Below are 25,398 nucleotides of genomic sequence, written 5' to 3' on the forward strand. Positions count from 1 at the left end.
CTGGGCAACGATATAACAGTGACCATTTTTTCAGTTGGACATTTGGTCAATGGTAATGCCCACATAGAGTGCTGTGCAGAAATTGCAGTAGTTCTGGAATATTTTGTGACTGCTTTCATGCTTTCACAGGTGGCTCTGATGGGATAGTATAAGTCTGTGACAGAACTGGACTACAGTGGCTGGGTGGATGTATGAGATGTATCTGGAAACAGGGTCTTCCACTGGGATGTGACTCATGTGGCAAGAGATTTGAGGTGGATGCATGATAAGGATGAATTAGGATATTGCATAGATTGAGTACATGGTGGAATACTACTTTAGGGACAATGGGGAAGAATTGTTGGTAGGATTCATTTCTGGGCATGATGGTAAGCAGTTGAAGCTCTGGCAAGTCCAGGGCAATATTGGATGGCAATGAGGATGCTCCTTTAAAACTTGTTCTTGGGGGTGGTTGGAGAATAGGAGGTGTGTGAGGGATATGATATGGGATATCTGTCTGCAGTCTATATTTTGAGGATAATACCTGTCCATGAAGGCATTGGTGCGATCGTCTGTGAAGGCATTGGTGTGATCTTCAGTGTACTGGGCATGGAAATTCTCGTCACCGCAGATGTGCTTTCAATATGTGGGCAAATTATATGGGAGTGATTTTTGGTTTGGGAAGGTATGACCAATGTCAAAAAGCAGGCACCATTGACGGTTAGTGTGATTGATATGGACAGAGTTATGAATGGAGCTATCAGAGGTGGAGGTCAATATCCAGGAATGTGGCACATTGGACTGAGGAGGACCACTTGTAGCAAATGGGGAGTAGGCATGGGGGTTGATGTTGTGGAGGAATGAAGATAGGGTGCATCTCGACTCTGGTTTCAGATTATAAGATAACATCATTGAACTCGAACCAAACAGGGATTATGGGTGATTAGAAAAGTTTAGTCCAGATGGCCTGTAAACAGGTCGACTTAGGAAGGTACCATTTCAATGTTGATCGGCATGCTGGAACTTTATCTGTATGTATTTCCCTCAAAGAGAATTCCGTATTACTAGACCTACTTGCTGTTTTATAGGCCTGCGGTAGTTGTGCTGTTTTGATGAAGTATTTTTGTAAGATCTAATCTTGGAATAAAATAGCGGAAGACTCTTTAGGAGCTCAAATTGGGAATTTCACCAAAATTTAATTTCTCCGTTAACACATGCCAGTGATGACCAGGTATCTTACATTCTCTAATTATTTCTACAAACAGGTAGTAAGTACGGTCAAATGTGGAGCTTTAATTGCTCCTATATCTTCAAATTAAAAATGCACACAGTGCACATAAAACATGAGGTTGCGTCACTTGTATAAAGTAATTCACAAAAGCTCACAATGTTCAACAGTAGCACTCGCCTAAACAGAATCGCTCAGTTTTAAGAGACACTGCTCATAGATAAAAAATAAGTTCATTCAGTTTTTATTAGATAAATTGACTGTGTAGTCCAAGCATGTCCCGAGGCTAATGTGAACAAAGACAATATTGGCACTAAATACGTCTTGGAACAAGCTGTGCTGATCTGAATACAGATTAAACGAAAATTGAAGTGAGACCGACTGAATTTGGCGTCATTGTTGGCCTTATAAAGACTTGTTCCAGAATGTTGTGCAAGATTGGTTGATTAATAATAGCTTACAAATTTTCTGGGTTGGAATTTTTGTCTTTTACTGGCAATCGAGGCAGTTTTATTTGTATATTATTTGGTATGGACAGCAGCTAATAAAGTATGCAATACAAATTTATGCCTACGCAATGGGAATCCCAGGTTTATGACCATGAGATACATCCTGTGTGTTGAAAATTTTTAATTAGCAACTCTTTCTCATTGATAGGGGCATCATTGGTTTCGAAAAAATCAGATAATCCAAAGTATATATCATCAGATCCTGGAAATTTACAGTGGTTTGGCTATAATTGGCAATGAAAGTTTTGATTAGGTGGAAACCTAATTTTAAACTAATTAAGTTGGGGCTAAGGTAAATGCATTGCGGAAAAGAAGAAAAAAGCTCTTTAATTTGAAAGTGACCTTTCCTGCCAAATTTGCCTATTAGCACATAGGATTTTCCCTTTCGGTGGATGTATGAATTTTCATACTTGCAGTAACTTTTGATTGCCATCATTTCTGATGAATGAATTATCTTATTGTGATCAGAACAACAAACTGAATAGCTGAACAGTAAAGTTTTATGGGTGGGAATTTGTTTCTACAATTTTGACAATTTACATAATGTGCTGGGGAAAAAAGTGAGGAAAAATTTTATATGGACCTTAATATTTGATATAGGGGTGTACTCAAAGTAGGTTGGTGGGATCCAACCTGCTTCATAGTAGTCATGTGTAAGATTAGATGTCCCAAGTATGAGGCTGTGAGTTTGGAGCTGGAAAGACATTGAGAGAGGCAGTCATCAGTAGCGACAAGGTCATGGGCATAGGGAATGTTGATGAATAGGGAGATAATGTTAGCAGCGACGATTATGGATCTGGGTGATAATGTAGTGGGTATGGTTGAGTCAGTGAAAGAAGTGGTTTGTATCTTTAATATGAGATGCCAGATTGGAGATGTTGGTCTAAAAGAGCAGAGAGTCTTTTGATGGTAGTGCAAGTAACCAGCTACATTGGGGTGTCCAGGGTTGTTGGGTTTATGGGTTTTGGAAAGTGTGTAGAATGTGGGGGTTGGGGGTCATTGTGGGGGATCACTGTGGCAGGGTTTGTAGGTTTATGTTTTAAATGTGTTTTTGGTGTATGTTGTTCGGAGTGCCTTCCTGTGCAGCAGCCGTTACAACAATATTATGAGGAGGAAAGTTGCTACTCACAATGTGGCGGAGATGCTGAGTTGGATAGGCACAATAAAAAGACTCTCACAATTATAGCTATTGGCCATTAAGGCCTTCATCAATAAGACACATATACACACACGCGCACGCGCGTGCAAACTCAACTCACACACACACACCTCAATGTGTGATGTGTGTGTGTGTGTGTGTGTGTGTGTGTGTGTGTGTGTGTGTGTGTGTGTGTGTGTGTGTGTGTGTGTTTTGTTGACGAAGGCCTTAATGGCCAAAAGCTATAATTGTGAGTCTTTTTGTTGTGCCTATCTGCAACTCAGCAGCTCAGGTATATGGTGAGTAGCAGCTTTCCTTCTCGTAATATTATTACATTTCCTCCTGAATTTTCGATTGTTTGAGCTGTTTTGACAAGTAGTTTTCTCTCTGTCCAGATGCTTTTCCATTACAACAGAGAGAGAGAGAGAGAGAAAGATTGATATATATTCATAATTTGGAACACACTAAGGGTAGAACAAAGTAAAATAATATTTATTTCATTGTTGTTTATTAGACGGAAATGATATATGTGCAGTTGCTTAGTTTGAGAAGTCTGTTTAAAACAAGAAATGGAGGTAGAATTAAGGTGCACACCAGTTTGAAATGATGTGGTTTCTAAGTAACTACACTACTAATATTTAAAAAAATCTTACATTAATTTCTTGTTTTCCAGATCTCATGCCGTCCCGAAGTTCACTTGGACGTGCTAATGCACTGTTGGAACGTATAAATAAACGTTATGTTTCATTAAGTGATGACGATATGAAAAAGTATGGAGCTGAGTTCAGAACGGTAAGGTGCTTTAAAAGTCCTGAGAAATGCAAGTAAGCTATTCAGTAAAAAGTTGCATTTTTGTGTTTTGTTCACAACTTCAAATTAATCTCTCAAATTTTGCGTATAATATGTATTGGAAGTTGTTACCATTTTAAATGTAAAGATTGTATTAAGGAAAAAGTAAAGCAAGAAATCTGTCATTATAGAATGTCTATGATAAAGTACAGTGTTCCGATTATATAAGAGAATCACATTTATGAATGTCTTTGATATTTATTTGCAGAAGATTATAGAACAAGAGCTAATTGTAACATAGCATTACATACTACATAATGTTAAAATTACATGGAGATCAGTGATTGCTCTATTAGTTATCTTCAGGAGACAAAATTCCAAATATCACTGATTAAGGGAGGGAAAGGCCCTTTTAAACATGTGTGGGGAAGGCACATCTAAACAGTTCAGTTTTTGTGTTGTAAGGAATGATAAAAGTGTGCCACACTGAAGCAGAGCAGAGTGAGCAGCATCTAGTCCTCTTGTTCATTGCAGGCAGTTTTGCTTAGTATATGAATCGTGCTTGTTCCAGTGAACACAGATATTTTTTTTTTCCCCAGGTTTTGGATTGTATCATTCAGAAAATGAAAGAAAAGGACAAGAAGTTTAATGAGTGTTACCAGAGAATATTTTTTGCTGGTAGTTACTGGGATGGGCTTAAAGTTGGGAAACCAACAGAATTTGATGTTGACATTGTAATAAAGCTGCCCTTCATTCGTAATCAGATTCAGGTTTGTATTAATTGTTGAAAGTTTGTGTCTTAAGTATCTTCATATGCCTTTTCAATTGCATTTGTTTTATTTATGTGTTACAATAGTCATTAAAAACTTCTGGCAATGATTTCATTAATTACTGTGTGGCATTGCCAGTTTCTTCTACACCTACATCTACATTTCTACATTTCTTCAGGTGTGTTCTTAATAATTTCTGAGTACTGTATGTTTAAATTGTTCATATGTGCATTGTTTGTATTCTTTAACATTTTCCATGACTTGAGGGCAATTTACAGTGGGTTAATTTGAAATGATACACTTTTCCTGCCACATTATTTTTCTTGCATGCAGGGAACCTATTGAATATTGGACTAATTGCAGGAATGATGGACTCATGAAACTATAATATAAACCACTGTAGCCCAGCAGTTACAACACATTGCAAGATTTTGGTTGATTGTAGTTTCTGTTGTATGCTTCAACATACATTTTGGTATGGTCTGTTGGTGTCCAGAATGTAGCAGTCCAGCTTTTAGCACATAGCAATTAGAGAGAGCTCGACTCACTAACCCTAGTTTCCTGTCGCAGTTCATATCTGGAATGGGGCAGTCCCAACTTTGACGAAAATAACCTCCAATTTTTAATCAGTGTCATCACCACCATTATCATTATCATCATCATCATCATCATCATCATCATCACAGATATCACTATCTTCATTTGTAAGCTTGCTGGTATTTCTTCCTACCTGACACTCCTCCCAACGTACGTCATCTTCTGAGCCATCCGTAGTGTTGGACTTACAGCACTTTTTGAATCCTTTCATAATAGATTCGCTTAAAATTCTGCTGCAGGCAGTAATGATCCACTGGCAAAGTGTGGAGATTTAGGGTTTTTTCAACTTCCCACCTGGTGTGAGGTCATGGTCTCCTTGAAGAAGCCACTCCCTGTAAAGCTGTCACAGGTGAACCTTAAAAGGCCTATTCCCAACAACATCATTTACTGAAGTTGTGAGATCATACCATCAGAAATTGTTACAAGATGTGTATTGTACTTTGCTATCAGATCCTTAACTTTCTGGATGAGGTGGCCTCTGAAAGAATCTAGCACCAACATTTTGCTTGTGTTACACAAAAGCCTGGTATTCTATTCCAAACAACCTTGTCATCCATCCCTTTTCTTGGCATCTAAAGATAAGCCTTGCTGGCAATTTTTATTTTGGCATTATTTTCTTACAACGAATCATGTATTGGGGACAGCTTCCTTCCATCTGCTAGTGCACCCAGGATTATTGTTATTCCAGCCTTTTCGTTGAGAGGTCTTCATAGGAACATTTTAACCCACTTCACATAAACAGTAACATTTGATGCCATATAAAAATAAAACGGATGTCTGATCGGCACTGCTCATATGACCTAGCAAATTATCATGCTGTTGCCTAAGATTGATTACGTGATACTGATAAACAACTAGTTTTTTGTCATGTGCCGTGAGAAGTCGCTGAGATAGCATAGTCCTGTGTTATAATGTAAGCCCCACCCTCTTTTCATCATCTTCACGCAGCAACCAGTACTTGCTTTGAATCCCGAGATGCAAGCAGTTGGAAAATTCTTCATTGCATCTCTCTTGTGTGTGTATTAAACAATATGCTGCTGCAAATAATGAAACCTTTCCTGCTTTGGTCCACTGAAAGTTTAGCATGTAGAACTAGTGTTCTCAAACTTACTCTTTATCTGACACCACCTATGAACATTCAATTCTGTGACGCCAAATTTTGTACCTGTTGCTCAGGTGTTTGTTGCTTATGCTTTGTGGATCACCATTAACTTAATGTCTTCCTTAACCAATTGGGAACTGTGAACTCATGGGTCCATGTTTGTCCACTGAGTCACGCTGTAATTTGGATCCATTTTTTATTGCTGCAATTTACAGTCCTGATGTCACTGACAATAGAAGCATTCCTAATGACAACAGTATGGTATTATCAGGGCTCCCGACAGGGAAATCGGCAGAAATTGTACAATTTCTGATTAACACTGTAGCCAACGTGGAAAATCAAGTGCTGTAGAGCAGTGGCAGCTTTAAGGGTCCCACACAGAAGTGATGCAAATTGCGACATATTCGGGAATAAGCAGACAAATATTTTTAACAAGCAAGGACATAAATCTCATTGCTGCTCATGAGCTGTACTATTGGGTTCTCGCCTAACCACAATGTGTGAAGGCATAACTTTGCTTTTTTACAATACTGTTTATATATTCTTCATTTGTGTGGCCATATTATCCGTAGTTACTATGTAAATGTTTACAACTACAAGAAAATGCCTATTTTGTCCCAAACACATTTCGTTTTATTGAAATAAAACATTGTCAGTGGCTTGTAATTAAAGATATTTACAATTTGGCTTACTTTCTGGATCAAAAAACTGTACATTACGAAAGATGTTGATATATATATATATTTTTATTACGTCCAATTTTTGCTTACATCAGGAAATGTCATTTGTTTGCTCATTTTTGAGTTACAAGGGCACTGTTGATTTAAGCCTAATACACCTTGTTTTGTGGTGCTGCGCTGTGTTGTGTCCTACATCAATAAATGCAAAGTTATGCAGAGCAATGTGGGATTAGGATGGAATCAACAGTGCCAAAAAAAAGGAACACCTCAAAAACGTGCAAGCAGATGGCGTTTCCTGATGTGAATGAAAGTTGGACATAAAATAAGTAAAATCGTCTTTTGTAACGAACTGTTCTTCAATCTAGAAAGCAAGCCACATTGTAAATATCTTTCATTATAGACCAATGATGATGATGTCTTTCAATAAAACTAAATGTGTTTGTTTTCAAAAGAGAGCTCTAAAATACCTTCTATATGACACTTTAACGCTGTGGAAGCTGTCCACTTGGAAGAGTTTTGGGCCTAGGAAACCGGCCATGTATGCCACTGTTTAAAGCATTACTGGCACATATCTAATTGATGTATCTTCAAGAGTAATACATGCTAAAAAGGGCCAAGCTTAAATATTAATTTTCATATTTAACTTAGTTCATTGATAGATTACAAATTTTGAAATAATGATGACAGAAAGTATAATTATTCTTCCAAGAAAAAAGTGCGAGGTGAGTCATTTAGCAATTTCTTCCTCTTCAGCTTCCAAAATTTCGTACTCACTCAACAAACATGACACATTTGTAGCAGAATTACAGCAAACTGCAAAACATGACAAGTAAATGCACAGAATTATGTAAGTGCAGTCATATTGGCTCAGTCATTGATGGCAGCACTATTACTTTCACTAATGTTTGTTTCGAAATAATCCTAGAGCTGACTACAGAAGGCAGCAACAGTCAATGGTAGATTACGGGATGTTCATGCATTGTTCACATTGGAAATGAGTCCAGTTTTTTGAGGGTAGGTGGTTCGCATGTCGAGAAAATTGTGGTCTGACCTATACCCGGGTGCAGTCTTTTTCACGAAGGGTTGCGGCTCGAGGTTTGCTATTGCTTGGTGTCCAAAGTTTTAACCATCTTTAATTTATTGGTGCTGATGCGCAGTGTTGTATGATATGATTGGCTGACAAGTCCTGTTCTGTGATTCCATTACAGAAACAAATGAGAGAGCCACCTTCTTTGTCATTGCTTATGAAGCTAACATATGCTATGCTTCAAGATCTCTGTTCTTGTACTTATATATTACAAAAGTATGCCGTGTAAATGATACACAGCAATTAAGATCTCTTCAAAATGTGTCATTTTCGGTATGGTTTGTTGTGCTAAACTGGCAGGAAGTGGTAGTTCGGTATCTAGAACTCTTAGCAAATCAGATATACAATGTAAAAATGGTGATCTCTGCATCAGTAGTTTAATCTATGAATGTAAAATGACCCAATATTTTTTAAATGAGTTTGGGGGAAAAAAATCTCTTCTTATAATTGGATAAATACGGTAGTTTACAGTTAATGCAACAGCATTGCAGACAGATGCAGCCACAGCAGTCATACAAATGAGACAGTATGTGTGGAGAATCTCCGTTGGTAATGGTTTAGTCTGTGATTTTTGTATTATGTGAAGTAACGAAAACTCATGTGCTTAAAGCATTAAATGAAAAGTAGTGACTTGGCTTATTTCTAATCATCTGAAGAAAACAGGAAAACACTACAGCAGATTAAATGTGGATGTGATTATTTTTTTGAAATATTGAACTTTTGTGTATTTTTTTTGAAATTATGAACTTTTGTGTGTGGCAATTCAAATATAACACACTATCTTTTACTCTAATTGTCAAATGTTAATTGAATATGGTTAATGTTTTTTTCTGTTTCAATGATTTTAAAGTGGTTTTTATTAGACAATGTCCTTTACAGTGGCCTCCATATGTTCAGCCTCGAGAAAGCAAACAAATGTGTATATTTTAAATACACAGTGTTCAGAAAACTTATCTAGAATAATTTACGTTAAAAATTAAAATTTTCTAAAATCTAGGTCTGGCACAACATAGATATCTAACATGGCATCTCAATCACAGTTCAGTAACAAATAAATTACAAGCTCTTTCACAAAAATCAAATCATTTCTCAGGTATGTTTTTCTGTTAAGGCTGTGGTCACAGTGCCACTGACATTGGTGGATTCTGTCAATGGCTGACATCAGCCAAAGGTAGCAGAGCTTTTAAAATCAGTGTGCCATTGTGTTCATGGTCACAACACAGCTGATCTCATCACCAAATATACAGACTTCATATAACAATTGGTGACATTCAACCAAAGAAAACAAACTGATCTGAATCAGTCGACATTCTCGCACATGAAATATGAACTGTGAGAAATGGATAACATTAGTCCAAGAAAGGAGTGATTTGTGGTACCCTGAGAGTGAAAAATGCCATAATCGGGATATAGCTCTGAATCTGTGGACTGAAATCACAATTTTATGTGAAACCACAAGTAGACAAAATTTTTGTTGGAAATTTAAGGTTTCAGTTATAACCTCAAAAACCAATCTGTTCAAGTGAGAAAGGTGTTGTATGTTATGTTGAGAGTGTGAGGTAAACACCATGTTCTTTCTGAGATGGGTATAGGTTATTTCAATGCATTGAGCATTTTTGTAATAGTAGGAGCTCTGCCATTGTGAATGCAACCTTAGGATGTTAATGATATTCTGTTGTTGAGCTGAAGATTTGACAGGAATTTCCCACTTTGTCTTTCTGCCCTAATTGGTTGAGGTAATTTTGAAGCTACTGTTCCTCTATGTCCCCCCCCCCCCCTTGTGTGTGTGTGTGGGGGGGGGGGGGGCTCGCGCATGTATGATGGAGAATGTTGAAAAGGAGGGGCAAGTCACTCAGATCCCACGGTGAGAGCAGTGCATGTTGTGAGAATAAGGAGAAGGCATCAGAAAGTCCTCATGCTCACTGCAGGCAGGTGCTTGTCCTTGTGAGGTCTGAGTGGCCTGCCCTTACTTTACAAACTTCCTGAACCTACCCTTGATGAGAGAACTAATAGTTCTGAAATCTAGGATAAGTTTTACTTTTTCTTTTATGTGCCTATTGACAGTAGTAGGATTGTGCTTCTAGTGAAGGTAAGTACTATCCAGAAATTTAGCCTCCTCATAATTAAATACTTTGTTTTTCAAAAGACTCTTATTACAACGTAGTCGAACTATGAGAGGCTTCTTAGTGTTTCTTTTTACTAAATGCAAATGTACATGCACACAACTATAGCTATTACAAACACACTAAGTGCCTTTCATAACTCAACTATTTGTTTGTTAATGTGCATTGATGAACCAATATATTCATCCTACATTTGTTAAAATATGTAATCTTGTATGGCAGTGAAATAATGTGTGCATGCTAAGTGAACTTATTAGAAAATCATACAAAATTATTTTTAACTATTTAAAGCAAACTTCTGTTTCTGGGCTTTTGGTGTAAGATAGTTTCCAAATTTTTATATTAGATGGTTACAATATAAATAGTTATTACAGCATTGTTCTTTTTCTATGTAGGTTGAGCCATGTGAAAGTCCTGCATTTGTTAAAGTTAAAGTGGGTACACGACAACCTAATTTCAGGTGAGCTGAAAAATGAATTACCTGTATTATTGAAACAAAGCATTCAAAATTGTAGTTACTTGCAAAGTGTTAATAAATTTAGTATAAAGTTCAAAAAGCATTATGTATACAGTGTATCTGAGAAGCGCCCACCCGACCCTGCCCCTCCTGACCCTGTACTATTGTGCAAATAAATGGTTTTTTTTATTAGGATCCCTGTTTTGAAGTCATTGATTGGGAGAAACATGTTTTAATTTTGGGCAGTGTAAAAGACAGGCCATGCCATGGATGTAAGAAAACGAGAGAGGCAATGTGTGACAGAAAGAAAACCTGAAAGGCAATATGTGCCACTAGCAGTCTCCATTTAAATTCATGCGCAAAGGAACAGGTGAAATTAAAGTACTACAGCCAACGACACATGACTACATTTAAAAAATGATAGGATTTAGACCAGTGTTTGTGAATGAATTATCTGACAGTGATACAGAGTAGCAACTTCCAGCCTTCTGTGCTTTGTTGGCACAATTTCCAAATGCCACGTGTTGCTCAAGGGTGTTAGTTTTCTGCCCAATGCACCATATATTACAGATTACAAAAGGGAATATGGTTTTCTAGTGTGAGGAAAATTTCCATTATGTGCAAGATTTGGAAAGAAATGCACCTCACGATGTGGGCCTTGATGTCATCACAATACATGTTCAAACTATTTATTTTAAAGAGTTCATCAATGGAAATTCATAATTGGTCATGTTGCAAATATGGTTAATATTGGGTTGGATACAAAGGAACTGTGGATCATGTGGTTACAGCAGGATAGAAGTCACCAGATGAACTATTTCGTGACCTTTTTAGTGAATGTGGTTCAGCAACATACAACTGTTCAAATGGCTGCCACATATCCTGGACCTTATCATGCCAAGGTACTTATTATGGTACAAAAATAAAGTCCCATGAGTGTCAGTGTCACTACAAGACTAATGAAGAATTGCTCACAAGTGAGAGACTAGAGAGAGGACACTGGATATTTCTCTGGCTAATTACTTCTGCAACAACAAATGTGTAAGTCACTGTAAATGAGGTTACACTGCCAAAAATTAAACAAAAAACTGAACAATATTAGGGATAGACAGATGACATAAAGATGACCCTTTGAGTGTCAGATAAGCACAATGAAAATATGTTAAACATTAAGGCTGCGTTTACACTGCTGGCCGGGCCGAGCTGAGCCTGGCCGGGCCGCCGCCCGCTTCGATATCAAACACATGGTTTTGAATTGCGGTGTTCACACTGGCGGCCGGGCCGCGCCGACACGGCGTGAGCCTCCCGGAGCCGAGCCGACGACATTCCGAGTGTTTAATATTGCCGGCGCGAGCCGACCGCAGGCGCGAGCCTGTGGCGCAGCACTACAGCTTCTGCAGTACAAACGTCACACGTCTCCCTTCTGCTTTCATCACAAGTGTGACTGCACACGTCTTTTATTTTAAGATGTTGCCTCACATTTCACAATCAGTCAGGAAAAATTACGTTTATTATAATGATACATGCGAAATTACTTTTATTTCATTTATTTAATCTACCGTATTTACATGCATTTACAACAATAGCTTGCCAGTGATCGCGGCATTGCCGCCACTGAATAGTTCGCATTTACTTGTAAACGGAGACAGATATGAGTGTCACTGAGGGACGGAAATGTGTCCCTGCCAGATGATAATGCATTGTAATGTCATGCTGTGGCAGTTCCTTATCAGTGGAAATAGAACCACTGAGTCAAAGGGCATTATCTCAAAACTCTTCGCCTATCAATCTGTCTATCTTACAAGGTAATGAAAAGAATTCTGTGAGGTCATCAGTGGCTCCACATGATGAACCATCACCACTGCCAAGCGCTGCATCATGAAGAAAAAAGAAGAAAAAAGTTACAAAATTCTGAAGGAGTATTTCTGCGATTCTTCGTTGAAGGCACATTAAGACATTACCCAAAATGATGAAGCTAATTACTTCCTAATGATTCTCAGGAGTCCCATAAACTCTCTTCCCCCTCAGAGGTAAGGGTAAGCGTTTGTGAAATTTAAAATACAAAAGCATGACTACAATTAACTGGAGGTAGTGAATGCTGTACAAAGTTCTACTGCGAGCCAAAAAGTGTGTACTAACGAATCTTACCTTATCGTTATACACAATTTTTCTTCTGCTGTTATACTTCTCGAAAATTTGTGTTCTGTTTAGAAATTTTGTCTTTAATGTTCTGCACCACATACTGAAATGTATCATGATTCGTTCTGTAATTTGAATAAAATTTTTTAAGGATAGTTTTTAAGTTCTTCATATAAAGAAAAAAACTCTCCTAAATGTCTGTCGCTATTCATGGGATGAATCCATAACCTCCTAGTTCTTCTGTACTTCAAAACTCGACGAGTTACTGCAGAGTCAAAACAATACCAATAAAAGAGTGAAGACATTGTTCTACACGACAGCACAGACCAGCTAAAGGCGAGCAACTGTTGACTGCAGCTGCGTTTTCTACTGACTTGCTTGTCAGCTGTCGAAGGGTGGAAATCTTTTTAAATTTATTTATTTGGCCTCCCGCCAGCCATTTAGCCAAAGAGTGGGGATTACTTTGACAGTGCAGCGCAGCCCGCCAAGGAAGAAGAAAAAAACAATGAAGAACAATGAAACGCACATCTGTGCCGATCTACAGTAGTTTCATTAACTCTCCAGTATTTTTTCTGTCAAAGTAGACAACGAGACTACAGGATTGCGCTTCAGTTATCTTTTAGTTCGAAATACGAAATGTACATCATACTAATTGTAGGATGTTGATGACAAATAATTGTTTGTCTTTTGTGATGCAACGTGTGGCCAATTATAAAAGCATAGCAGATGATTGTCCAGTAGCCGAGGGAAAAATTCTTATACATTTGGATTTATCTAGAGAATGATACCATTAAAAAAATAAGAGGGACCGGCACTAGGTCTGCGCTTACCACTAGTAATTAGTTTTTTTCTGTCCTGCATTATATGACTACACTAAACCGAGCTGTAACCGCGCGAACTCCGTGGCTTGCGGACGCGGCATTGACGCCACTGAATAGCTCGCATTACTTGAGACCAGACACAGATATCAGTATCATTATCATTTCAAAAACTTTTTGGTACTTTTAGCTACATTTCATTCCCAACAATGTATGGTCTAAAACTGATCTAACAGTAAGCTACCCGCTACATAACTTTTTCACTACAAGATTTGTAAATCAAGTGCACAACGTTGACAAATAGCATCATTTCACAATGACTGTTAAGAAATATGGAAAGATAAATGAATCAATACGAAGCTAAGATGTTGCACTACCACGTGTACAAAAATCAGATTCTTTAGCCGCATACTTTCTTCAAAATCGGTTGGGAAGCGTTACGAAACTAAGAAATCACGCAAAACGAAAAGTAGACTTTTTCTTTTTTCACGACGTAAGTAACGCTTTTAAGGAAAAAATAAGTTCATAAAACGATGTGGCGAAGTCTTATATACCGCTAAGAATTTTTAAAACATGAAAATCGGAGAAGTGGATTTTCCCCCATTTCGCTGTCCCGGCTCGGCGTGTCGCGCAATGTGAATGCACTACTCGTCGGCCTGAGCTGGCTAGGCACGAGCCGAGCCAGTACGCGTCAGCCCGGCCCGGCCCGGCCCGGCCGGCAGTTTGAACGCAGCCTAACAGTTTCGGGCCAAAGCCTTATTCAGCAAAGAACACACACACACACACACACACACACACACACACACACACACACACACAAAAAAAAGCAAGCCCACCTCATGCACACATAACTGCTTCCACCAGCGGCTCATACCGGAATGCAATTATCCTGAATAGCAACAATATGGTGTGGGGTTGGAAGTTGGAAAGGGGGAGGGATAGCAGGGTCTGGGAGAGAAAAGCACAATGACTAGAGTCTGCTATGCTTAGTGTCTGGGGGGTGAGTGGCAATTCCTTCCCCCTCACACCTCGCGATGACTGGCAGTCTGTAGTCCTTCCACACTTCTTGGCCCTCACCAGTACTCGTACTGTCCCTCTCCCTTCCCCACTCCACTGTTGCTGTTCACATGAAAGTCACTTTCTGTTCCATGCTGCCAGTTGAAGTCGTCATGTGTAATGATTTGTAATCAACTCTCACACTCTCGTTGTTATTGCTTTTTATGTTTTCTAAGCCTGTTTGTGTGCATTGTAGATATAGCGCGCAGTATTATTTTAAGGTCTGAAAATGAGTTTCTCATATTTATGTTATTGTTCATCATTGTTGAAAACAATTGTTTGGATGTAGGTGGAGTGCAACTTTGATATTATACCTGCAGCCATCTTGTGTAATTGAGGAAGTTGATCCTGGGAGAAATGTTTGTAGAAATATTGAATGTTTCTCTTGTTGTTGAATTTGTCGTTATATTCCCTATCATATTATAGTTTTATTATTTGAAGCTGCTGTTGGAAGCAAATGTGCACTGAATATTGATAGGGGAACAAATAGTTTTTGAGATCTGTTAATGCCAGATATTTTTGATAAGACAATTTCAGAAAATGACCTGCATTTGCTTTGTCCAGCTGATTGTCCCCAGTGTGACATTCAAAAGCAGGATTGTTTGTTAAATTCTTCATATTTTAGTTTAAACTTTGCTTGTATGTGTAAAGTTTGATATTATCCAGTTTCTTCATATGTTTCTGTTACTTAGGAAACAGAAAAGCCAAAAGAAGAAGCCTCCCAAACAACCACCAAAAGAACCACCAAACCAACCCAATTTTGGCAAAATGTAAGAAAAATACTTATTATTTGTGTGAATTTACACTTTTGTATTACCAGCTACTTCACATTGATGTTAATTTCAAGGCTTCTCGAGTCATTACTTGATTATCGACGATACCTGACCCAGAGTCCATTGCGCACGTGGATGGAAAGTGTGCTGCACCAGGCTCTTGGTTGTTTCCCACAAGAAGGTGATTCATGGGTGTTATACGATGAAAAGCAGCCAGGAAGGCAGTACATGGTATGTTTCAAAATCTATTTGTGAACTTTAATAACTAAGATATAGAAGTTAGATGAAACAAATCCAGTATAAATTAGTATTTTTACCTAGTGAAGAAGCAAAATTTTGGGCAGTAAATTTAGTTCTGTGGTAGGATGTGGGTTGGTATTTTTAAAGCTCTGTGTTCGTTTTTCTTGTCAAGACTAGATCTGCCTACTTTCATAAGGGAAGCCAGCATGCAACAGTGTAGCAATAATACTATATTCATTACCATGATAGTCCTTTGGAGACTTCACCCTTTGTGCCGGGGTCAAGAATAACAGGATGTGAATCTCTCTCCAGTTACTTCGTGTGTTTGATTTCGAGGAGCCTCTTTCACTCTGGCTGATGCCCTGCTTATAACAGCTCCAGCTTTCTATTTTTTTGGCATCGTTTTTGTATCATCAATTTATACCTTGTACCCCCTCCCTCCCTCCCGTTCTTGAGTCCATACTGGAAATAAGTAAACCACACAGCACCATTAATCACTGGTTAGCTGTTGACACTGCTGTAGTGCTTAACAGCCAAATTACCTCATTATTATTTAAAACTTTAATAAACTTATGTCTATACATACCGTATTTTACAGACTATGAGATGGCCTTAATTTTTAACCAACTTTTTTAAATAACATTTTTACCATTTTTATTATTACTATGCAAACCAGACGAAAAGAAATTCTTAGTTGATAAAACTGAACCCTTTAAAATGCCTGAAAATCGTCATCTGAATTTTTTTGTTATTGTTCTTCCTCCTCCTCCTCCTCCTCTTTCTCCTGTTCATCATTACCATTGTCCTCCTCATATATAGGATGGTCCTTACTGCTGTCAAGAGTGTTCCGTAAGCTGCACTTCCTGAAAGACGTAACAATAATGTCTTCTCTTGCTCTTAGACTACAACTGTTTTATCCACTGGCGCAGTTGTTTGATTGTAGATCATTTTAAAGTTCCCTTCAGCGTGAATTCACTTTGGGTTTCATCCATTTGTTCCATTCCTCTTTCGTACACGCTTTAAATGGTTTATTTATCGAGACGTCAAGAGGCTGCAATTGTAAACTGCTGCTGCCAGTTGAATCCAGTGTTGCTAGATAGAGATAGGTTTCCTGCTGCATCGAACATATTGCCATTTTTAAGACTGGCTGGAATTTTAAATCAAACACTGCACATTTTTCTATTAATTTTGAGTATAACACAAACCTGAATTTTAGAGGCAATTTTTCAAATGCGTCTTATAGTCCACAAAATATGGCACTATGTGGAGAGGAGTTTATTGTGTATGTGAGACTTTACAATTCCGCATTGCTCCTGGAGGAAAATTTGGCAGGAACTTAAGGTACTTGAATACATGGAAAAAAATAAAATCAAATTCATTAACTCCTCATATTATGCCTCACTGCAAAGAGATTATGCTATGCATTAATATATACAGTAAAAATAGTTCACATTGCCTTATGTGCCAGAAATACATCAAAACTGATAATTATTATAGTCCTAACAGGCTGAAATGCAGTTGTTGTTAATTTGTATCCAAAATATACTCTCATTAGCAAAGTAATCTAATCTTAATTCTTGTTACTATTAAAATATATCATCATTGTGAACATATTAGAAAAACAGTCTGATTACAGCAAAACGTTATATAGATTCAGAAATTCGACAAAAAATGTGAAAACTATTTACTGTAATTAACCTTGTTATTATATTGAAAAAATAGCATGAAGTGAAACTGCATTACCAGTTCTGTGCATAATATATGGAAATATTAAATTATATTAATTTTTTAGGTTGTTGTCAATGTACTGTACTATTAATGTAAGAAAAGAATGTAATAGGCTTGAAAATATACAAAGTTAATACTTTTCAACCCATTACATTACACTTTTGCATTTAATTTGGCCGTCATACTCGTATTTTGCACTGAGTATTTGTTTCATTACACTCTTTATCACAAACATTTTTGGGGGTAGAGCAGCAGTGGTATCAAATGAGTGAGTTTAGCCTTTTGATGTTGATTGCCACAGTGTGTTGCATGGATGTACCTTCAGCAGGACTTGGTTTTGGTATCAGTGCATACAGCAGTTGGTCCCATGACGGTGATGTTGCCTTACATCAAAAATACAAATTATTGTATTTTTCAAGTACACAGGAACTATGATGTTTGATATATTCTCCATACTGGCATCTCCTTAGGTGGGAAAGGGGAACCGCACATATTATACACTCCTGGAAATGGAAAAAAGAACACATTGACACCGGTGTGTCAGACCCACCATACTTGCTCCGGACATTGCGAGAGGGCTGTACAAGCAATGATCACACGCACGGCACAGCAGACACACCAGGAACCGCGGTGTTGGCCGTCGAATGGCGCTAGCTGCGCAGCATTTGTGCACCGCCGCCGTCAGTGTCAGCCAGTTTGCCGTGGCATACGGAGCTCCATCGCAGTCTTTAACACTGGTAGCATGCCGCGACAGCGTGGACGTGAACCGTATGTGCAGTTGACGGACTTTGAGCGAGGGCGTATAGTGGGCATGCGGGAGGCCGGGTGGACGTACCGCCGAATTGCTCAACACGTGGGGCGTGAGGTCTCCACAGTACATCGATGTTGTCGCCAGTGGTCGGCGGAAGGTGCATATGCCCGTCGACCTGGGACCAAACCGCAGCAACGCACGGATGCACGCCAAGATCGTAGGATCCTACGCAGTGCCGTAGGGGACCGCACCACCACTTCCCAGCAAATTAGGGACACTGTTGCTCCTGGGGTATCGGCGAGGACCATTCGCAACCGTCTCCATGAAGCTGGGCTACGGTCCCGCACACCGTTAGGCCGTCTTCCGCTCATGCCCCAACATCGTGCAGCCCGCCTCCCGTGGTGTCGCGACAGGCGTGAATGGAGGGACGAATGGAGACGTGTCGTCTTCAGCGATGAGAGTCGCTTCTGCCTTGGTGCCAATGATGGTCGTATGCGTGTTTGGCGCCGTGCAGGTGAGCGCCACAATCAGGACTGCATACGACCGAGGCACACAGGGCCAACACCCGGCATCATGGTGTGGGGAGCGATCTCCTACACTGGCCGTACACCACTGGTGATCGTCGAGGGGACACTGAATAGTGCACGGTACATCCAAACAGTCATCGAACCCATCGTTCTACCATTCCTAGACCGGCAAGGGAACTTGCTGTTCCAACAGGACAATGCACGTTCGCATGTATCCTGTGCCACCCAACGTGCTCTAGAAGGTGTAAGTCAACTACCCTGGCCAGCAAGATCTCCGGATCTGTCCCCCATTGAGCATGTTTGGGACTGGATGAAGCATCGTCTCACGCGGTCTGCACGTCCAGCACGAACGCTGGTCCAACTGAGGTGCCAGGTGGAAATGGCATGGCAAGCCGTTCCACAGGACTACATCCAGCATCTCTACGATCGTCTCCATGGGAGAATAGCAGCCTGCATTGCTGCGAAAGGTGGATATACACTGTACTAGTGCCGACATTGTGCATGCTCTGTTGCCTGTGTCTATGAGCCTGTGGTTCTGTCAGTGTGATCATGTGATGTATCTGACCCCAGGAATGTGTCAATAAAGTTTCCCCTTCCTGGGACAATGAATTCACGGTGTTCTTATTTCAATTTCCAGGAGTGTACTTCCGTGCATGCCAATTCTCCCTCAGCATCATCAGGCTGTTTGACGCTGTTACAAAATATTTAAAACACATCTCCACTATACACTTCATGGAGACTTGCCCTGTCACTTAGGTTCCTTCTAATTGTTAGGACTCTGTGATGCCGCTCTCCTCAAGCTTTGCACAGTAGTAATTATAAACACTGACAGACGTTATCAGTCTTAAGTCTTTAATCATTCCGCTGTATGATACCTTCACTAATTGAGGAAACATTAGCCGGAAATTTGGTACAACAGTTCGTTTGCAGAATGTGTGGTGACACTGCTGTGGTGGTATGCTTTTATAATCTCAATATAGTATAATCCATGAGACCTTTCCAAATTTATATATATGGGTTCTATGACATTTGGAGGCACAATTCTTTTAATTTTGGATGGTCTTGAGATGATACAGAGAATTAGAGTTTTTTAATCTGGAAGATCCTTGTGAATATTTCTTCGAAATTTCTGTATTTTTTGGCATTGATTATGAATCAGTGAACATACTATATAGTCATATTGAGTGGACATGCGTTACCATTAAGTAAGCTTCAGATTTTGTAGATCAGTGATTTATTTATGTAATACTGTATGTACTAGATTAAGATTCTGCCTATATTTTGTAAATTCTGTGGAGGTATTCGTTAGGCGTCATGCGGCATTGTGGGTACTGCTACCAATGCTGTATCGTCAGCACAGATGTAGCCAATACACTTCAGTGCCATATGTCGCTCCAAGGAATACTTAAGCAGAAGCCTTCCATGGAAAAACATTAACAATGACATATAATTGCTTGCTAACTGTGTTTCTGGGATTAAGTGAATTGTTACATAGGTCCTTTTTTGTGAGTTTATTGCACCTAAGTTCTTGTGCATTTTAGTTTCTTATGAGTAACTATAGTGTACTACAAGACTGAAGACAGCACTATATGAATGCAGCATACAATTTATTAGTCAGTATAGTATTATAATCGACCATCATACTCCAATTTTTAAACATTGTATACGTTAGCTTGTTTAAACCACAGCCAACATCAGAACTAGTAGATTTATTAGGCAAAAAATTTGGAACATGAGCTTGGGATGAAAGCAGAGAAACTCCCTGCACCAAATCAAGACCCAAACACCAGTCAAGAGCAAAATCAGTACAATCCAGGCAAGGGTGTGTATGTAATTTCAACAGAGCACTGTAAGGTGGTAGCATATTTAGCCACTTCTCCTGACACTTCAGCATTTAACTAAAAATATGTCAAATAAAATGCAAACAAAAGCCCAATTTACCACTGTGGAATTTATACATAGAAAAGTGATAGTAATTATGATACAGCCCCCTGTAAAGATACAAGATTTATGTTAGGGACAAATGTCCAATTGTATTTGTGAAGTAATTAAAAGAAATAATTAAGATATTGTTATTGACATATGTCAACTTTTATGTCAGAACTTCAATGTTTCGGAATACTGTTTCAGAAATATTGTAAGGCTTCGTAAAGCCAAATTCCATAACTTGTTTCCTAAAAACATCAAAATCTTAATTTTAAATTCAATTAATTTCAGTTTGAACAATGTATAATGAACTTTGTAATTGTTGGAATCTGTATAAACACCAGAGTAGAGTAAGTATTGTTTTGGTTTTGGAGGTTCTGGCGGTTTCCGGTAATTAAGGGTGGCAGTGTGGTAGTGGTGTGCAAGACTCACACTCCCCCTTGGCTATCGAACTTACTTGGAATAGCTTCGCCAATCTTCTTTTCGAGATAGCCAGCTGCGATGTCCTTGCACAACTTCTTCTCCGAAGATAAGATGCTACTTTGGAGGAATTTTTTATACAGTTAAAATAACTCCGTACACTCGAGAATACTTTGAACTCAATCTCACTGTATTTTCATCACACATAACAGTTTTCATACAACTAAAACATTTTTCGTAACCTCTAAACCTTCCGGTCTGTTAGAAACTATCATTCATTTTTCCATAAATACAGTCTACAAATCTCTCCAAGTTTAACAAGACAATTGTCCGGAACTTATGAAAGTAAGAGAATGAATGAATAATTGTCTCTCCTCTTCTTTCAACAGCATTCAAATGTTCACACAATAATGTATGATGTCGCACCATCTCGGTTACTCCTTGTGCTGGACGTATAACTTCTTAGGCGGGCTCGACGACTACCTTCCTGCACTGATCATCTGTCCAGTACACATCCGTCCTCCACTCACATAATTGTGGTGCAATAAACACAGTTCTGCTTTACCACACTCATCTCTGAAATAACGGGTGTTCGAGATGGTGGAAATACGAGGGTCTCTAGAATTTACCCCGAAATTCTCGAGGCACTACATATCCCTCCCATTAGCTCAAATACACAATATTTTGTACATGTTCATTACATACATCAATATTGTATTCGTATAGTATTACTTTACGTTTCCATCAATTTATATAACATTTTCCTAGCCATCGGGTACTTCATATATAGCTCTCTTTCCTATTCCATGTTAATACCATTATAATCATGGACCGTTTGATCAATGTAAACTTTGTAAGGACAAGAATCTTTCTGTTCCCTTTCCAATCGTAGATTGCAAGTGTGCAATACCCAAGTGGATGTTGTTGTTTGCTCTTACTTTGCGTACTGTCAAACGGGGTGATTTTGGACAGTCTCGTCGTTATTTTGATTGTAACCTTCGTATATATTCTTAGATTAAATTGATTGTTATGGAAGTGGTAGGGTGTATATGTAACGAATAAAATATCCCAGAACCAGAAAATGTATGCGTGGGTATATTTATCTGAGGCAGTTAAATAAAGTGTCCGAAGTCACCCCTTGGATTGGGGTGATTTCGGACACATGTGTTTTTTAAATCTCTGTCTGAAGTTACAGTACAGTAGAACCCCTCTAATACGACCTTGCATGGGCCGTCACTCCGGTTAGTCCGACCATGCTCAGGTTCGCGAGCCTGTGCCAACTTGTCACTGACTGGACACCTGTCGGGCCAGTGTTGCGGTGTCTATCGCTGTGCATATTGTTATACTGTACATTATTGTGCAGTTTTATCCCTTATTGGGATTAAAAAACGTCGTTGTTTGCCTTATTCCATGTTCTCTACAGTACTTGTTACTGAAGATTCATTGTGTGTACAGTTGTCTGTTTTTCGACATGTCTGGATTCAAATGTAAACACGTAACTCTTTCACTAAATGAAAAATTAGCAGTGGTACAAAGACTGGACGAAGGAGAATTGCTCCAAAAAATTGCAAAGGAACTGAATGTAGGCGTTACGACAATTAAGGATTGGAGGAAGAATTGGAAAGACAGTGAATCCTATACAGTTACGATTGATGGTGAAAACACTCTGAAGAATCCCAAAACACTAAAAAAGCCTAAATTTGAACTGCTTGATAACGCATTGTGGATGCAGTTTTGTCAATAAAGGAGGAAAGGAACTCCAATATCTGGGCCAATTCGCAATGAAAAAGCGATAGTTGTGAACAAAAAACTGGAAGCCGAAAGTAAATTTGCTGCCAGTGAAGGCTGGATTGATTGTTGGAAAACTCGTCATGGTGTCTGAATTGTTTCTATTTCCGGTGAAAAACTATCTGCCGATGCCACAGCTGCTAAGGAGTTTTCTGTTAAGCTTCAAGAAATTGTAGAAGAAAATGAACTGTACCCGGCCAAGTGTATCGATGAGACAGGTCTGAACTTTAAAATGTTGCCAACAAAAATGCTCGCAGCTTCAAATGAATCCGTGGTAGGAAGGAAACTTATAAAAGTTAGAATAACAGTCATTCCTTGTAGTAGCGCAGATGGTACCCACAAGCTCCCTTTGTTCGTCATTGGCAAATCTTAGAAGCCAAGGGCATTCAAAAATATAAACTTATCTTCCTTGCCAGTTTATTTCCGCAATCAAAAATCTGCTTGGATGGACTGCAACCTTTTTAAATCCTGGTTTTTCGACGAGTTTGTGCCATCGGTCGAAAAAGACTTTAACCAAAAAAATCTGCCTGTTCGTGCTCTACTGCTGTTGGATGACGCACCATCACATCCATCTGAGGGAGATTTGGTGAAAGGGGACATAAAAGCTCTCTTTCTGCGTCCTAATGTGACCTCACTCATCCAACCAATGGGTCAGGGCGTTATAGAATGGTTAAAAAGGCGATATCGCAGAAAGTGTATCAGCTCAATCTTGGAAAAATCTGAAGGGGATCATAAATTATTTGAGGCAATGAAATCCCTGAACATAAATGATGCTATCTACACAATCGCTGCAGCGTGGGATGAACTGAAACCTGGCACACTGTGGGAATCATGGCGAAAACTTTGGCCACAAGTTATGACTGAAAATGAGCATACTGAAGATGAGCAAAACAACGCTGCACTGGAAATCGTTAAAGATCTGCAAACTCTGGAGCTGAACATCCCTGCCAATGAAGTCGAAGAGTGGATAAACGAGTGTGACAAAGACTGTGACACTTTTGAAGAGCTCAATGACGACCAGATCGTTGCCGCTGTGAATGAGGACTCGGGCGGCGAAGAGGAACCCCCCACCCGGATTTCGCACAACAATGCAAAAAACGCTTTGACATCGCCCTTCAGTACATCGAGCAGAATCCAACTTCAACTCCAATGGACGTTTTGTGGATATAAAAATGGAGGGACTCAAATCTAGAATAACATCTGCTAAACAAAAATGTGTCACTGACTTTTTTTCCAAGTAATTTGTTTTCGTTTTTACTGTAAAAACAATGCATACAGTATAATCATTTCTTAGTTTATACATACAGTAGTTTATTTCTTTTTTTAAAAAATCTTTTTATATACAGTACTATAAACATTTTTTTAGTTTATAGTGTATATGGTTTATACGTTATTAAGTACAGCACAGTATTGTAATTTGTCGTTTTTCCTTTTAAAACCAATACATATTATAGTATATGTAGACTTTTCCAGTTAATATATTGTTTAACACTGTGTAAAAACATCTTTTTATATTACTGGAGATGTCTTTATATTTTTTTGCAATAAATATTAGATTTTTCGGATAATCCGAGCTTTTTTTCGTTCCGACCGTGGTCCCGGTCCCGAAGGTGGCGGATTTGAGGGGTTCTACTGTATATAGAGGGCGAATTCGGACAGTTACTGCCTTCTTTTAAAATTCTACATGCTTTTTATTTGATTTTGGTGACATTTTACACATTTTAAGGCAGCCCTTTGCCATGAATAAGTGATATGGAATGATATAATGAATTTTATATATTACAGATAAGTTTTTATTTTGCGAGAATTTAAATAAACAGTCTCTTTGTTCACTTCTGCACGAGCTCGTTTAATGTTTTTGCTTAAACAAACGGAAAGATCTTCTGACTGTCGTTTGAGGAATAAATGCACCCATTCTTCTCCTGGTAAATTATTATGAAATTTCTTCTCTTTTCGGCCAGATTTATCAAGGTAGCCTTTAACTAAATATCTAATATCCAATTTAGTGAAGAGAAATCCCCAGTGTGCAGCCCTCAAGATACCTTGCTTCAACATTTCTTCTTCTTCTTTATTTAGCACTGACTGTCCTCCCATTTTTTCGGATGTTCTTCCTGCAATTTATTTTGTAGGGTTGATTTAGGTACACCTTGCAAATCACATGCTTTTCTGTATGGTAATTTACCACTCTGAATATCACGAACAGCTTTATCTAAAAGTTCCGGGTCATAATTACTCCATACTGTAGCACCTCTTCTGCTCTTATACGTTCTTGGCATTGTCCGAAATCACCCCACACAGTACACAGTACACAAACTTGACAAACTTGTACAGAAATTGTCTCAATACTGGTAGCTACTGAGTGCGTTGACAATTACGGTTACAATAACTTCCTGCTCGGCCCAACAATAGAAAGTTTCCACTTTACAATAATGCATGGTTTTTTAACACTGAAACTGTTCATCAGTTATTCACCTAGGGAAACAATTGACGCAAAATAAAAGTTGTGGCAAGCGATAAACGCAATCTTGCGCTTAAAATAGCTGGCACACAGACGTTAAAATAAGTAACTCTTTGTTTCTATTATATATAAAAACAAAGATGAGGTGACTTACCGAACAAAAGCGCTGGCAGGTCGATAGACACACAAACAAACACAAACATACACACAAAATTCAAGCTTTCGCAACAAACTGTTGCCTCATCAGGAAAGAGGGAAGGAGAGGGGAAGACGAAAGGAAGTGGGTTTTAAGGGAGAGGGTAAGGAGTCATTCCA

At 38.8% G+C, this 25,398-nt stretch overlaps 1 protein-coding gene across 5 annotated transcripts in view; it reads left to right on the plus strand.

Annotated features, from left to right (window-relative positions):
• LOC124795162 (cyclic GMP-AMP synthase-like receptor) overlaps positions 1-25,398 on the plus strand; it is a 94,554-nt gene that overhangs the window by 13,255 nt on the left and 55,901 nt on the right. For 3 of the 5 annotated variants that reach the window (XR_007016656.1, XM_047259051.1, XM_047259050.1), the window contains exons 2-6: positions 3,528-3,646; positions 4,243-4,413; positions 10,398-10,462; positions 15,165-15,242; positions 15,320-15,476. Coding sequence is in view for 4 of the 5 variants with exons in the window: in XM_047259051.1 (XP_047115007.1) it covers positions 3,528-3,646; positions 4,243-4,413; positions 10,398-10,462; positions 15,165-15,242; positions 15,320-15,476 (590 nt within the window). In the remaining variant the exon portion in view is untranslated. The remainder of the gene's footprint in view (positions 1-3,527; positions 3,647-4,242; positions 4,414-10,397; positions 10,463-15,164; positions 15,243-15,319; positions 15,477-25,398) is intronic. The other 2 variants (XM_047259052.1, XM_047259053.1) reach the window with 2 other exon arrangements.

Source organism: Schistocerca piceifrons, chromosome 4 (assembly GCF_021461385.2).
Source record: "Schistocerca piceifrons isolate TAMUIC-IGC-003096 chromosome 4, iqSchPice1.1, whole genome shotgun sequence".
Taxonomy (NCBI): domain Eukaryota; kingdom Metazoa; phylum Arthropoda; class Insecta; order Orthoptera; family Acrididae; genus Schistocerca; species Schistocerca piceifrons.